At 36.0% G+C, this 16,259-nt stretch overlaps 1 protein-coding gene across 1 annotated transcript in view; it reads left to right on the top strand.

The window, feature by feature from the left end:
• The first annotated feature begins 499 nt into the window (after positions 1-499).
• LOC145665753 (uncharacterized) overlaps positions 500-16,259 on the top strand; it is a 32,937-nt gene continuing 17,177 nt past the window's right edge. The window contains exons 1-2 of the mRNA XM_081732884.1: positions 500-845; positions 11,150-11,270. Of these exons, the coding sequence (XP_081589010.1) occupies positions 11,163-11,270 (108 nt within the window). The 5' untranslated portion in view covers positions 500-845; positions 11,150-11,162. The remainder of the gene's footprint in view (positions 846-11,149; positions 11,271-16,259) is intronic.

The following is a 16,259-nucleotide window of genomic DNA, read 5'->3' as shown; positions in this document are numbered from 1 at the left end:
ACTACAATTAGTGGACGATATCGAAACAGAAAAATCGTACGTGAAAACGAAGAGGTTAGCGTGAAGCATAAAAGCTTCTCAGTTGCGGCAAGTGTCCTACCTATACTGGCAGAATACCTATGATGATGATGATGATGATGATACTTCCCTCAAGAGACGCTACTAAAACCTCCCTAATGAGAATGCAAATGATCACTAGACATAGGCGGAGTTAGGAATTGTCTCCTGGGGGGGCAGACCTTTTTTCTGCTGGGGGGCACGGTAAATACAAATGAGAAATGAAGGAATTTATAGATGACATTTTTATTTTTTTGTCAAAAAGTTGGGGGGGGGGAAATGCCCCCTATGTCCCCCCATAGCTCCGCCTATTTCACTAGATAGGAAGGATGGCATCCAGTTCTTTGGGAAGGGTTTCATGAATCACTGAATGAACTATATAACAGTAGAATAGATGCAACTTTAACTTTATAGTTGGCTACACTATTTTTAACATTATTCACGCCTATGTCGTGCAGGAATCCTTGCAGGTAGCAATGGGAAACCCCCACCTGTCTGTTACATATCGCGATTTTTTTTCTTCTCCCTCTTGCACTTTTTTCTACTTCTTTTTCTTTGTGCTAACCTCCATGTGTAGAAGGAGGTTTGTTGGTGAGCGTGGCCGCAGGGCTTCAACTGAGGAGGGTGGTATTTGCAATCGGTACCTGTGTCACCCACACACTTAAACACTCAACACACTCATTTTATAAAGAGTGCTAGGATTGGAGAATAATGAAGCCATTTCTATAGCAACTGTCATCGCAGTTTGTGGGATCAGCATCCAAGCTTCCTGAAAGCTAAATCAGAAGGTAAGTGCTTCAAAAATTTTATAGAATTATAACATAGGCCTATGTAATAATCACTCACATTATGTTTATTCTGAACTGTGGAATCCCTTTGTGAATTATCATATATGTAATATGCCATTCAGAAGAGAGACGGGAGCAGAATTGAAAAAAAGAAAGTCTAAAACACTTCTAAAATGTTCAATAATAATAATAATAATAATAATAATAATAATAATAATAATAATAATAATAATAATAATAATAATAATAATAATAACAACAACGAAAAAGCTAGTAAGGTATGTTCAAATGAGTCCCCCGAGAATGGCCTGAAACAAGATGTGTTGTCGTCATTATTATTCAACTTTATTCTGGAGTACGCTACAAAGAAAAAGACAGCAGCCAAGACCTAGAGCTGAATGGTATTTTCCAGGTTATGGCATATACCGATTATGTAAATTTAATAGGGGATGATAGGAAAGCAATAGAAAGAAATGCAGAGGTCCTACTAAACGCATGCAGGGACATGCGTTTAGAAATACGTAAATGCAGAGAAAATTAACTAGATGGAAGTTCGTTGGGAACGTAATACTGCAAATTATGGATGCTTTGAAATATCAAGTAATACCTTCGACAAAGTGGATACCTTTAAGTAGCTAGGATCAGTATTAACAGACGAAAATCATATTCACGAAGAAATTAAATGTCAACTAAAAGCAGGAAATTCGTGTTATTATTCAATTCAACCTCTCTTGTTGTCGAGGAATTTGAAGCTTAAAATATATAAAACGATAATCATGCCTGTTGTTCTGTATGGTTGCGAGAGATGGTCGCTTACTCTGAGGAAAGAACATAGACTGAAAGTATTTGAGAACAAGATCCTGAGACAAATATTCAGACCCAAGAGGAACGGGAATGGGGAATGGCGGAAACTTCATAACGAGGAACTACATAATTTATATGGTTTACCCAACATTGTTAGGGTCATCAAGTCTAGGAGGCTTAGGTGGACAGGTCATGTAGTCAGAACGGAATAAATTAGGAACGAGTTGAAAGTTTTAACTGAAAATCCAATCGGAAGACGACCATTAGCAAGATCTAGGCGCAGATGGGAGGACAATATTAAAATGGATCTCGCAGAAATAGGAATACAAAGTAGAAACTGGATCCAGTTGGCTAAGGTCAGAAATCAGTGGAGAACTTTTGCGAAGTCGGCATTGAAATCCATTTTAAAGATGTAACACAAGTTAAAGCAACCATAGTAGATCATTAGTAAAGATCATTTGATATTGATTTCTAAATAGCTTCTATGAACTTCCTGTTCTGATCGGTCTGCATTGTTTCCCACAAAATATTTTGTCATTCAGCTGCACCACAATGACAGCAATCACTACTATAATTTATTTATGTTTACATCGTTTCCGTCATCAATGAGTCTAAAGAGGACGACATCTACGTTTTAACGTGGGATTTGAACCACTATAATGCATTAAATGCTTTGCTACTAGAAATTGAACCTGAGACCACGTATTACGAAGTCATTCGTTCTAGCCACTTTGCTAGTGATGAGTTCTCAAGAGGCTAAAAGGCTAGCGACGCATCTTTGACGTAGGAGACTCGGGTCCGATTCCCGGAAGGAGCTCATGTGGTTTTGATCCCAATTTAAGCTGTAAGTCCACGCTGTAGTTCGCTACCGAAAGGGACGCTAAACTCAAAATGAAACCAAAAGAGCGGTAAGGTGTTGCTGGTAGTTGTTTGGAGCACCCCTCCTTCTTCTGTAACCTACATACGCCAGTAATGTTCATGACCCTGTGCAATCTCGTCTCTAGTGTCACCACGAGACGAGACGAAGTGAGAAATAAGATTTTCACATCCCGTCTCGTCAATCTCGTCTCATCTTGAATCTCGCAAAATAAATCTTTTTGATCTCGTCTCGTTTCTTGAAAACCTCTTCTGGTCTGGAAAGCTTTCTCATATCGTCTTGCAAATTAAAGTATAAAATGTATGCCTTGGTTTGGTTTTTAATTTCACGTAAAAGTTACCATAATCCTTCCACGTTACGAGACGACCATGAATAGTGTGATATAACAACATTTAAACCGTATTTATTGTTGGAGTATATTGTATAATAATTTGCGTATCGTAACTTTTGCCGTTGTCTCATCTCGGAAATGAAACAAGAATTGAAGCCGTGACTTCGATAACCGCGCAAGTCCAGCTGAAGAGATATTGAGAAACACAATAAAAACTTAGTTGAGTGGAGTTGATTTTACTTTAGCGTTGCTTTCAGCAGCGAGGCTATATGAGACGTGGACCTACTGATTAACGTGGAATCCGAACCACATGAGTTCCCGCCGGGAATCGAACCCGGGTCTCCCACGCCTAAGGCGCGTACGCTAACCGCTTAGCCACGAGGGAGCTCTACAATAAAAACTGAATATTCGTTGGAAATGTAAACCTGGAAATCAGACCTTTTTCATACTTACATTTTCTGAATAACAACTGTCAGTAAGTATGAAAAAGGTCTGATTTCCAGGTTTACATTTCCAACAAATATTCAGTTGTCATTGTGTTTCTCAATATTTCTTCAGCTGGACTTGTGCGGTTATGGAAGTCACAGCTTCAATTGTCAAGACTCGCCTAGAATTTCAAAGTACACACCTCGTCTCATTTTGGAGACGAGACAACCCATTTCTCATCTCCACTACACATAACACTAACGTAACACTACTCATCTGTCAGAGAGAGGGAAAAGTATCTATGTGCGGTAAAGTGTGACGCGTGTACTTTATTTGCACGTGGACACGAGTTTGATTAGGTGCGATCGAAAGAAATACAAAAAAAAAAAAAAAAAAAAAAAAAGAATGAGCGTTATCGAAAATAAAGTATATTTGCATGAAAAAATCAAAGATAAAGTAACAGAACCAAATAGACCTGACTGTCCAACCATTTGAAAAGTTCCTGAGATGTCTTACAAGAGTAAAACGCTGAGCTACAAATTTGCAAGAGCAAAATACTGCGGAATATTCTACTCTAGCACAAGACGGATGATACCTAATCCCAGTACGTAAAACTTCCTACGTTAAATTTCAGTATGTAACAATTTTTCGCACATCACGTGTTTGAAGAGTAGAACCTACCACTTGAGAGATTTTTACAGAAAAGTTTGTCTACAGTTCGTCGAATTTTCTGATTCCAGAGGCAATCAGCCGTTCCTCTGGTCTAGTTGGTGCGTTTAGTGCAAGTGGCCCCGGCTTGGGGAAAGCACTTTACTCATTTTTATTAAAATCTTTAAATGTGCCCATAAAGTCCGTTGCAACCCCGAAAAATCTGAAACGGTGAGATTGATATGAAAACAGAAAAACATGTGTTTCATCATTTCAAAAGTAGAACATATAAAACTAGAATAAATTGTCCCAGTGTCCCAAACGGGGTCCAACTCAAAATTTTTAAATGGAAAGTGGGTTCAACTTGCATATCTTATAAAAATGGGTGTTAAATGAAAGAAGATAAATCAAGGCTCGACTCTCTTCGATAAGCCTGTGCAAAATAGCGGTGGGTCAAAATATCAACACAATCTTTATTGCAAAGTCTATGGCCAGTCGTATGAATCTCAAACGGTGGGATAGGTGTAAAAACAAAAACAAAGATATATCATTATTTCAAAAGTATAATGATTCAAAGCGAATATAATATTCTAGGGTCCCTTGCATGTTCCCAGACGGGGTCCAAGTCAAAATTTTTAAATGGAAAGGGGCGCAAGTTGAGTATCATATGAAAGCTGATGTTAAGTGAAAGAAGATGAAACAAGTCTCGACTATTGATAAAAGCCTGTTCAAAATGGCGGTCACAAGCGTCATTGGAAAGTCTATGGCCACTCCTATTAATCTGAAAAGGTGAGACAGATATAAAAACAAACAAAAAACTAGAATGTATCAAAGTAAACAAGAAATGTCCCAGGGTCATCCGCAGAATTTCAGGCGAGATGCAACTCAAAAGTTCCAAATGCCAAGTTACTGAACTTGAATAGTTATTTTTATTTATTTGCCATCAACACAACAGGCATAAGCCCAATTATAGTGTTTGTATATTACTACACGAACTCTCGCCGGGAATCGAACCGAGCCTCCCACACCAAAGAGCGTGTACGATAATCGCTTAGCCACGGAGGAGCTCTAGTTTTCAAGATGAGAATCGAGACGAGACAATAAATTTCTCGTCTCTTGGTTAGCACTGCATGTAATAGTACGCAACTGTCTTTCATAATATAAAAACTTAACTAAGAAACAACTTTCCCGTGTTTCATTTGCAGTTTAGCATCCTGTCCAGTAGTGAGACTATATTGAGACATGGGCCTACATCGTAAAGTAAGACTCTAACCATATGAGCTCCCACCGGAAATCGAATCCGGGTGTCCCACGCTAAAGGTATGTACGTTAAGCGATTAGCCACGAGGACACTCGAACCCCCAGTGGATTGCGCCTCATGATCCGAAGCCGAACGCTCAAGACCACTTGACTATTGCCACCAGCACCTACCGCACCACTTCATCTTCCACCCAAACTAATACCTAGTTAAATCGTTTCATGGAAGAATAAACACAAGATACTAATGCTTATGTGAGTGTCTTAATGACTTACTCGAGATTTCCTTGTTTAACTCATGAACAAGCTATATAGACGTTCCTCAATGAGGAAATTATCACGAGACGTTCTTCAAGTTGAGACTACGTCATCGGTTTCAGGGATGATCCCGATTTACATTACATTTCTTCTTTACCATAACTTCTAATTTCCAAAGAAGAAAAGACGACAAGAATTATTTTAAGATTCTTTGAATCGTATCAACACGTGTAGAAATAGACAGTTCTATGTTTATGTTCCGTAACTACTAGTTTATTTTCTTATACTCATATGAGGAATTTGTGGTAAATTGAGCCGGTGGAACTAGCCGAGTGATCTAGGACATTCGGCTTCTGGTCATGGGGCGCAGTTCACTACGGGTTCGAATTCCTCTGAAGAGCAAGGTTGGGATTTAACTGTCCTCAGCATTTCTGCCCTCGTGCCCCTGTAGCATGTGGAATACGTCGAAAGGACATGAGGTTCCAGTGGCGAACGATATCCCGGTTGGGGCGATTTGTTTAAAAAAATTGTGAAAGCAGGAAACCACCCTTGCAACTGCCTGGGTTCAAATCCCGTCGTGGCAGTTATTAATTTTTCTGTATGCGAAGGTAATGTTTATGTAGTTGGTATTGTAATTCTGTTACTACTTTATTATTATTATTATTATTATTATTATTATTATTATTATTATTATTATTATTATTATTATTATTATTATTATTATTATTATTATTACAGAAGGAAAGAAAAAAGTAACATAGTCGAAGCTACTGTATTTATAGGAACAGAAAAGATACACAGTATGTCAGATGTTTCTTAGGTTTACACATGAATGAAATAATATTATTACGTTTATGCATTTACAGATAGAATTATCATTTTATGATAGCAAGAAATGGAATATAAATATTTGTTAGCTGATAACAGCAATGAATTTTGTGTCGCCCTTCTTCTAGGTAGAAAGGTGAGGTGACATCTTAAATAGGATCATTCTTGTGACTAGAGTTGTAAGTTCGATCACTATTTACAGTTTGTACACAGCTAGAAACAATTCCTAGGAACTCATTTTTGGCTGATACTACAGCAGTAAGGACGTGTTTAGCCCTTTTGTATTCGTCAATTCTTGTCCAAACATGTTACGTTTCCAGGCAGTATTAATCAGAGTTGATACGGATGACTTAATTTTGTGTTGCTGGCATTTCACCTGTAAAGGAAGTCGTCTCAACTCTGAGACCCAGAGAAATTGAATATTTTTCATGTTAATATACATTAGAAGTATCAATGTTGCAAATTATACAAATATCCTTAATGGCCTCTGCGGGAATCGAACCCGGGACCCGAACGTTATGAAGCTAACGGTTAATGCATTACTCTAAGACATCACTGTTGTGGGAGAAGGAAAAAAAACTGGATGTGTAGTGAACTCAGTAATTACTAGTACCGGTAGTGGCCACAAAAACCGGTTTTTCGGTTTTCAGAAAAAACGAAACTGTTTTGTCAAATTTTTCAAAACACCGGTTTCGGTTTTCTTTAAAACCGGTTCGGTTTTTCAGTGGATCCGGTTTCGCTTGTCTTCAAAACCGGTTCCGGTTTTACCAAAATTTGTTCTATTTCTGACCAGAATAGTGTTTCGTTGTTCTCCGGGAACCGATTCCGTTTCCACAGAAATAGCTTTATGTGTTTTCCAAAAGTTTTCACCGCAACCAGTTTCCGTGAAAACAGAACCGGTTTTGAGGAAAACCGAACTGGTTTCTGGAGAACACCGAAAACAGTTTCTATGAAAAACCGAATTGGTTTTGGAGAAAAACGAAGTGTAGGTTATCGGATTTCGGTTTTTCTAGAAACCGGTTTTGCCCATCCCTAGTATTTACACACTTCTATGAATCCAATGTAATAATGGTGAAACTTTCTGATTTCACTCATGATAAAATAGTAAAGTATTATGCAGAAAGAATAGTCCAGAGAATTCAACTTTAAATTGATAACTAAAAAGACATACAAACACGCAAGGCCAAGCAGGAGAAATTGGCCTTTAGAGTGCTTCGAACCCTTAACAGATTTATTCACTTACTCTCTTATGATCATCAAAACCTTTAGGGTACTTCCCCTAGATATAGAAAGTTGAAATGTAATATCCAGGTTTGGTGTAACTTGCAAATAAACAAATAAAAAGCAACAGAATGATATTTTCCTCCCCCAAACCTCTTACAATGGAGTATGTTGATTATTCAACAAAAAGACTTGAAATTCAATCAAAAAGTTCATATAATATAAAACTTCATATAATATGTAGCCAAGTCTCAACTTTCCAATACTACTACTACTACTACTACTACTACCACTACTACTACTACTAATAATAATAATAATCATAATAATAGTAATAATAAAGGAATAAGAGAATTAGAATAGCAGTTACGTAAATAATACCTTCTAATTAAGAAAAAATAATTGCCACGACGGGATTCGAACCCGTGTCTCCGCTATACGAGTTTCATAATTTGCCAATCTACCACAAATTCCTCACACAAATATAAAAAATAAACTAGTAGTTACAGAAGATGAAAATAGAACTTTCTTTTTCTACACGTGTTGATGCACTTCAAAGAAAGCGAAAATAATGTCTGCCAGCTTGCATCTGAAGAATCCCAACCTTCACATATCCTCTGATCTTATAGGCCGACACAGATAGGACATCAAGACTCATGACCTGCATATAGCGGAAAGTAAAGGCCAACTGCTATGGGCCCTCGTAACCGAGTGTCCTAGCGCAATATGCTACTAATGAAAATCGTTTTTCTCATGGGTTCAAACCCTGCTCAAGGAAAGTTTTTAGTTTTTTAAATTTTCATAAACCTTTTTTATTAAAATAAGAGTGAAAATAATACTCAAAAACGTAATTTTCCGATTATTTTTTAAAAGAAATTTCATAACACTTTTTTCATTAAAATAAGCTTGCAGTTTTACTATGTAGTATCCATAGTAAAAGTAGCAATATTAGTAGTAAAAGTAGTAGTAGTAGTAATAGTGGTAATATTACTAATGTAGTAGTAGTATAGCAAGGGGTTAGAAGCCTCACAGGGGTTGGTTAGATGTTGTTCTCTTGCCCAAATTTTTCTGTACATTTTACATGACCAACTTCAAACAGCTAGCTAAGGTAGCGCGCAAAAAATAATACAGGATAGCACGCGAATACTGAAAGTCTTGGGATGGGCGTAAATGCTGCCGGCTTTTCTTCTTTGTAAATTAGAAGTTACGATCAGAAAGAATAGTAGTAATGTAAATCGGGAGCAGTTAAAAACGATGAGATAGCCTCAACTTGAAGAACGTTTCGTGATATTTTCCTCATTGACGAAGGTCTATATAGCTTGCTTTTGAGTTAAAGAAGGAAATCTCGAGTAACTCATTGTGACACTCATAAGGAACGTCTTCTTTTACAAGCATTAGTATTTTGTATAGTCTTACATGGAACGATTTAACTAGCTAATAGTTTAGAGAAAGATGAAGTGACGCGGTAGGTAAGTGGTTAGCGTATTGAACTTCTATTCGACGGACTCAGGTTCAAATTCCGGCAGGTTGAAGCTTTTTCAAATGTTTTAATTTCAATTTTAATATATACTCATTGTGACAAGCAAGATCTTCTCTCCTGCAGAAAGAAAAAGATGTTGGAATGAGGAGAACTGGAGAAGGGCTATTAATGAAGGCAATCATTTACAAATTTAGTTCCAGCAAATTGTTCTTTATTTTATATTTTCAACTACCTTCAAGTATTTCCTGATTCATGCGTGCTCAGTATTTTTATTTCTCTAAACATACAGTATATAAAGAAATAATGCATTACATACACAGCAATATTGAGATTAATATATGGTGTTCTTTTGGAAAACACGATCCGAACCACAGAGATTCATCTTAGAATGGAGAGCTGTTTCGTTAGTCACCTACTTTTAGTCCAGTCAAATTAGGCTTTAACCCAGACATTTAAAATAGCAAACTGGAACTTGCTGGGATATGTAATACTAATTATTTTGTACTTCTGGCAAAAAAATCCCTAAGAATCCTGTGATGGGTTTAGAAGCTATGACGTCATCAATATGGCTGCCGTCAAAATTCATAGGGAAATCTTGAATGGGTATAACTTTTCCCGTAATAAAGCGAAGACGTTCATTTTGTGACAAACTGAAGAGAGCAGATTGGAAAAATTGTAGAATAAACCATTGTGGTTAAATCGAAAGTTTCCTTTGAAATATTTTCACGTAAATTGCAAAAATTCACATTTTCGAATACTTGTTTTGAAGTTTGCACGTAAAGATCTCTCTGACTGTAGACTACTAATACACGTATTTTACATAATATTGTAGGCCATCTTATTAGTTTTAAAATGACATTGGTTTTATTTCTCTATCGCAAAAAGTAAGGAAGATACATGAATTTATGTTGTGAAGTATGCGATCCGCAACGTGTGCTGGATGAGCATAAAGGCTAAATCTATTTATAGTTTCATAGTAAATGGTCAGATATATTGTAGATTTCTTTTACCAGCTACTTGGTTAGAGTCGATAGGGAAGTTACGTGTCTGCTATGACAGCTATTTTAAATTCTACCATTTGGGGTTTCAATAAAGTTTTGAAACAAAGTTATGCACTACTTAAATACCGGTATTTAAACTACCGTTATGAATAACATACGAAATACTATTGAAGATGAAAACCATTATATCAACACTTATATAGCAATATGTAGAGCTAAAGTGAATGAAAACAGTGTTCGATACCGGTAATAAACAGCACTCTAAAAATAACGATAATATAAATTAGCGTAGACAAGGTAATACTCTAAATATACAGAAGATTTCAGTACATACAACACCTGTTGTTTCACATTTAGTTCGGACGCTTACGTTGTGCTGGTGAAAAACTTAACTCGTTGCTAACCTCAATGCCATTTTCATTATCACGTGTTGAATTTATTATGTTTGTCTCGTCATACTCACATTCTTCAATTGCCATTTGGCTGTTACTACAACCATACCCACTTGTCACACTTCGTAACGTAAGGCCGAAATCCCTCCGTCCCTTTGCCGCGTTACATAATATGTGAACGACTTCTTATTTATAATTACACACGTAGGTTATTTCTCTCAATAGCTTGCATCTCCCTTGCTCGCTCTTAAAGACTCGCAGAGGGATTCAGTCCCAGGTTGGGAGCCACTGTTTTATTTCAATGTCATGTCTTTAATCTATAATTTGACAATACGTGTAATTTATTTCAGATTTTATCATAACGAAGTTATTCATTTGATACAATTTCGTGATCATTTTAAAATGTAATTTGACAGTATTTGTTGACACTCACGGCATCTTACTTCATTTTGTAGTATTTACCGTATTTATTGTTTTTGTTATACATAACAGTGACTCTCAAAAATGATGAAAGTTCTAGGTGGTATACGGTGTATGACTACGGTGCAACTTTTGTAATTTACTTGAAGCACGTAGAATTATTATATTCTACCGTATTATTTTTCCTGTGATATTTCACAAACTACTGAAAATATGTTTACGTACCATCTACGTAGGTACTCTGTGTTAATTTCCTCTCTTTATACAAGAAAATAAAGTGTGTTAACTTTCTTACATATGAATACATTTTCTTGGATATATCGCCAAGCTAATCAATATCATTTTTACTTTTTCCTTTCAGTGCAAACAGGAAAATGAAGTTGGTAACAATTCTCGGATCTCTGTGTGTGGTGTTGGCTTTAATATTTGGTGTCCTTAGCTTTGAAATCAAATCCAGCGATGAATGTGTAGAACAGAGTTTGGTAAGTATTTGCAGAATATAGTTTGCATTCCGTCGACCGTTAGAATTGAACTATTTTCTACACGAAATGTATCTTGCTTCTAAGATAACAAGGTATAGAGCCTAATTTAAATATGTGTTACAATTCTAGTATTGGGAGCCAGAGCGATCCATATCAACTCCTATGAGGGAACACTTTCTCTTTAGTTACTCAACATTCATGATCAGCGTATCCAGGACTTTATATTGTTATAGGATCTTATGTGATGTCATATGATACTTTAGGATATTCATAGGAAATTATTAGATATTATAGTATTAGATTTCAATTTTTGGTAAAATTACAATATTTTATGTTATTTAGATTAATTTTATTCACATCATCATTTTGCTCATTAATTCATGTCACACAAATAACGAGAACAACATCATGTTATGAAAATCATTTAGTTTGCTGACACTTTATTATTTCATTACGAAAAGCAAATGCTGCAACCTAGTTAGCATAAAGTTAACAAGAGAATTTATACAATGAGGTTATTATGTCTGTCAAACAATCAGCGTTTTTACTTTCAAAATTGAGAATAGAATGTCTATGAAATTGTAAGAATTGTGTATCTTTTTGTTTTTAAAAATTTCTCAGATTAACAAAATTTAAATCATCCGAGAGATTGTGTCTGGAGATTCTAAGGATTTTTGGTCAGCAGAATGTTCTGTCCCAATTGAGTTTCTTCAAGAATTCCACGTGCTAACTGGAGTCTGTTGTTGTCATGAATATCTCCGATATCTACAACCTCATTTCTTGATTATATAAAACCGTTTCCTTGGAAAGAGAGATCAGTTATTAAGAGATCAGTTATTAAGGATTTAATAAGAAGATCATATGTCGATCAGTTAGTCAGGAGTCAACGAGAAGTTTAAGAGAGTTATCAAGTTACGATTCAATAGATCACGCGTCGAAGTAGTAATCTAACATGTTGCTTTACGATGCGTACTTATATCCTAAGTAACGAGTCGGGATAAGTTATTTTATTCTAAGTTCCGGAAAGTTCGTAAACGAGTTTTTATTCGAGTGACAAGTTTTCATCTTTCCATGGACGCTTTATAGAATTTGGAACTGAACTGCAGATGAGATTTCCTGTCAACATAGAACCAGTAGTAATCCAGGTATGATATTCTTAAGGCCAGATTTCCTTACTTTTATTCCTAATGACCTTTCAGATTTTTGAATTAGCTGAATCTAAGAACACCATTTTCATTAACCAATAAATTGTTACTAAATGAACAATACGCCTTTCTCTGAGTTCAATAACATCTCCATTGATCAAAACTAAATTATTCTTGAACTTCATGCTACACATATTGCTTAACTTTCAGGGGCATGTTGAGAGAGAAATTCCAGATATTTCACTTAGATTAGTTTGGTCTTCTCATTCTTGCTACTATCCCCACATTCATTTCGTACAAGAGTAGACCAAGCTAACAATATATATGCGTTTGTTGAGCCAGAATGTTTAGTTTTAATAATAATATAATACTTAATCTTTCTCTGAAGTGACGGCTTCTTTAGACATTTCTTTCTTGTTTCTCGAATGCTGTTTTTGGACATTTCTTCGACAAAATTAACGCCAGCACTATCTTTTCTTTTTCGTTCTAGCCACTTTTCTACATCGTTTGTCAAGTCTTTCTCTGAATTAATATCTTGTTTACATTTTTCTCCGTTGCTTTTTGTTTGTTTGTTTCTTTGTTTACACATTTTCGTCACGGAAATTAACATAGTTATTTTTTCCCACTTTAACCATTATTGTTAAAGGTTTACCAACATTTTGCGATTGCAAAGTAAGTTCTTATTTCGACACTCTAAACACATCTAACTCAAGCAAATCTTCTGAACTACTTTAACTGATCAAACATCAGATATTGCTGTGACATACTCACACCCTACGAGTCTTTACTATTTTCCCCCCTCTTGTTTACACAGGGGTGCCCATCCCCCCCAAAGCTGATGGCGCACTCCCCCCCAAAACTAATAATCTCTTCCTCCTCAAAACGCAAGTCCTCTAAAAACAATTTCCCAGTGTAGCAGTAGTTTTTATAGTACTAGTAATTGTTATTTTTGTTGTTGTTTTTATTTCCTGTAGTAGTATTATAGAATGCTTGTAGTAGTAGTAGGGGCAGTAGTAATTATAAAAATGGCATTACTTTTATTAGTAGTCTTGGTAGTGTACAATACTAAATATGTTCTATAAGGATATTGAAGGGTATAAAAACTTCTACACACTGTGTATGGCACAGGTATTCTTTTTTTAACAATTAGTAGTATTATCTTTTTCTTTACAAAATATTGATATAATTCCCTTGTAGATGAAAAGTAAGACGCAAGTTACAAGTTATTGAGTTTGATACCAAAAGAAAATGTTATCCTCGAAATTAGCCTACAAAAATAAGTGATATCCAATAAAAAACATTCCTGTAAAAGAGCCAAGTACGAGTGGCCTTAAAAAGAATTGAAATCACAAAAATAGGCGCAAAGTTCTGGTGGACAACAGTTACAAACACTCACTGGCTCACTTCAAATTTAGATTTGAAACTTGGCTGTTGTCTGTATGGTTACCACTAGCTCACAATTATGTCAAACTACTTTATAATTTTCAACAGACAACATAGGCAAGTTTCAAATCTAAATTTGAAAGTGATTCCTTGAGAGTTTGTAACTGTTGTTCACCAGAACTTGGCGCTCATTTTTGTGATTTCACTTCTTTTTAAGGCCGCTCATACTTGTTTTTTTCTTTTTTTTACAGGAATGATTTTGTTGGATTAAATTATTACTGGTCGTGGTGGTGACATTAACCTACCCTTGATGTCCTTTATAGAGTAATAATTTTTTTCTTTGCTCACTCGGCAAAGCAAATTTGTCTATAATATCGCTGTTGGGAATGCATTCTAAAATGTCTTTTTCGGAAGAAAGGACAAGCATGTCGGAGAGCCATACATCTCCCATGCTGCTTCTTAGTCTATTTTTTACAATCTTTACTTTACTCATAATCCTCTCTGCTGAGCAACTCGTTGCTGGTAATGACAGAAGTATCTGGTATAATATTGTTAGGTATGGAAAACCAGACATATTCAACAAACACCTGTAAGGCCTAATGAATCCTTTCTTCACCCACTGATCCAGACTGATCCAGATATATCCACAAAGCGATAAACCAACCAGCCCATCCTTTCATATAGCAACTTGCGCGATACTTCATTCATAGAGTTTCTAAGCAGGGGGTAGGGGGATTCATTCTCGAGATTTTAAAAAAAATCGCATCGTGTTCCAATGTTATTCTGACAACAGCAAAATTACTTATTCGACATTAGAGTAAAATTCTTCCCCATTTTTTTTATTCACCCCATTTTTTTTTCTAGATGGCACAACTTGCGCCATTCATCCCTCCTGTGGGCGGCCCTTCTCTCTTAAAACGAACCAACCTTTCCTTACATACGGCTACTTGCGCGGTACTTCATTCATCGAGTATCGAAGCAGGGGGTACGGGGGTTCACTCCGGAAAATTTTTGAAAATTAGCTTCTCAAAATCGTGTTTTAATGCTATTCCGACAGTAAAATTGCTAGTTCGAAAGTAGAGTAAAATCCCCCCAAAATTTTTCTCAATGGCGCACCTTGCGCCATACATCCCCCCTGTGGGCGGCCCTGTGTTTACAACTTTTCCTTAAACATTTTTCATCTGAATGAAACCAAAACAACGAAGAAAAATCTTTTATTTTTAGAACTCTTTTCTTTCTTTTTCTTGTAGTTTAAGGAATCTAAATTAGTTTCTGAGCATTTATTGAAATCCATTGATCGTCGCTTCTTTGATGCCAATTGCGCCTAGAAGTGAATGGTATTAAAACGATGTTTCTTGTAGTCAATCCTATTTGAAACGGCGGTGAATAATTCAAAATAGGCGATGACAGTCACGTGTTTTGTTATTTTTATGAAGGTCAATGATTTCTTGGGTTCAAACATGTCCATTCTTTCTTAACCCTTCAACTAAGATAAAATATTTCTCTTTACAGAATTTCCTTTTATGATCAGAAAGGAATTTATTCTTTTCAGTATTGCCTGGCACAGTCTGCAAAGGCTTTGCATCAAAAAAGACACGTGAAAACTGTGGTTATTGCTATGTCAAACAGTAGAGCAATAACTTGAAGGTCACCATATGCATATAGGCCTTCACTCTCTTTCCTTCCTTCCCTTTGAACAACAAGGATTCCTGGAAAACTCGATTTTCATACCTCCCCAAGTGCAAACATTTTTAACGCATAAAGACGGCGTTGGAGAACACAGCTAGTCTAGGAATTCTTTAGTGACATATTTTGTTTTCAAATATAGTACATGAAAAAACAATTGCTATTTCATCCGAGAAAAAAATTACGAACATCAAAGTACCAAAGTACATTGTCGGAACCCTTTTGGGAAAGGGGGGGCACTGGGTTCGCCCCTTCCCTACGCCACTGTCATATATATATATTTTGGGAAGTATGAAATGAAATGAAAAATGAAATGAAAATGTCTTTATTGAAGCGGGCGAGGTTTAGCCATGGCTGCTCTACCACCTAACCCTTGTCAAAAGAATACAATATTAAACATTACACATCAAAAGGAACAGAAAAAAAACAAAAAAAAATACAAGTAAAAGAATAAATCAGAAAATAAACAAGTGACATATGCAATAAAAAGTATCGATATTGTTGGATTTAGCTAAGCTGTTACATAAAACTGTACATGTCGTAAGTGCCAGAGGCCAGTCGCTGAGATTTCATCAAATGTGATTTTAATGAATTTCGAAATGAATTAAATGACTTTATTTTCGTGAGAGCTTTTGGTATCGCATTCCATACTCTCGGACCTGCTCTAGAAAATGATCCTTGCACTATCTTCAGTTTAAGTCTTTGTACATTGAATTTCTCACTGTTACGCGTAACGTGAGAGAGAATTTGAGACCGCTTTGTAAATTTACAATAT

The sequence above is a fragment of the Thermobia domestica genome, chromosome 1 (genome assembly GCF_964235325.1).
Source record: "Thermobia domestica chromosome 1, izTheDome1.hap1.1, whole genome shotgun sequence".
Taxonomy (NCBI): Eukaryota; Metazoa; Arthropoda; class Insecta; order Zygentoma; family Lepismatidae; genus Thermobia; species Thermobia domestica.
The sequence above is the reverse complement of the archived record's forward strand: the minus strand, read 5'-3'. Positions and strand labels throughout refer to the sequence as shown.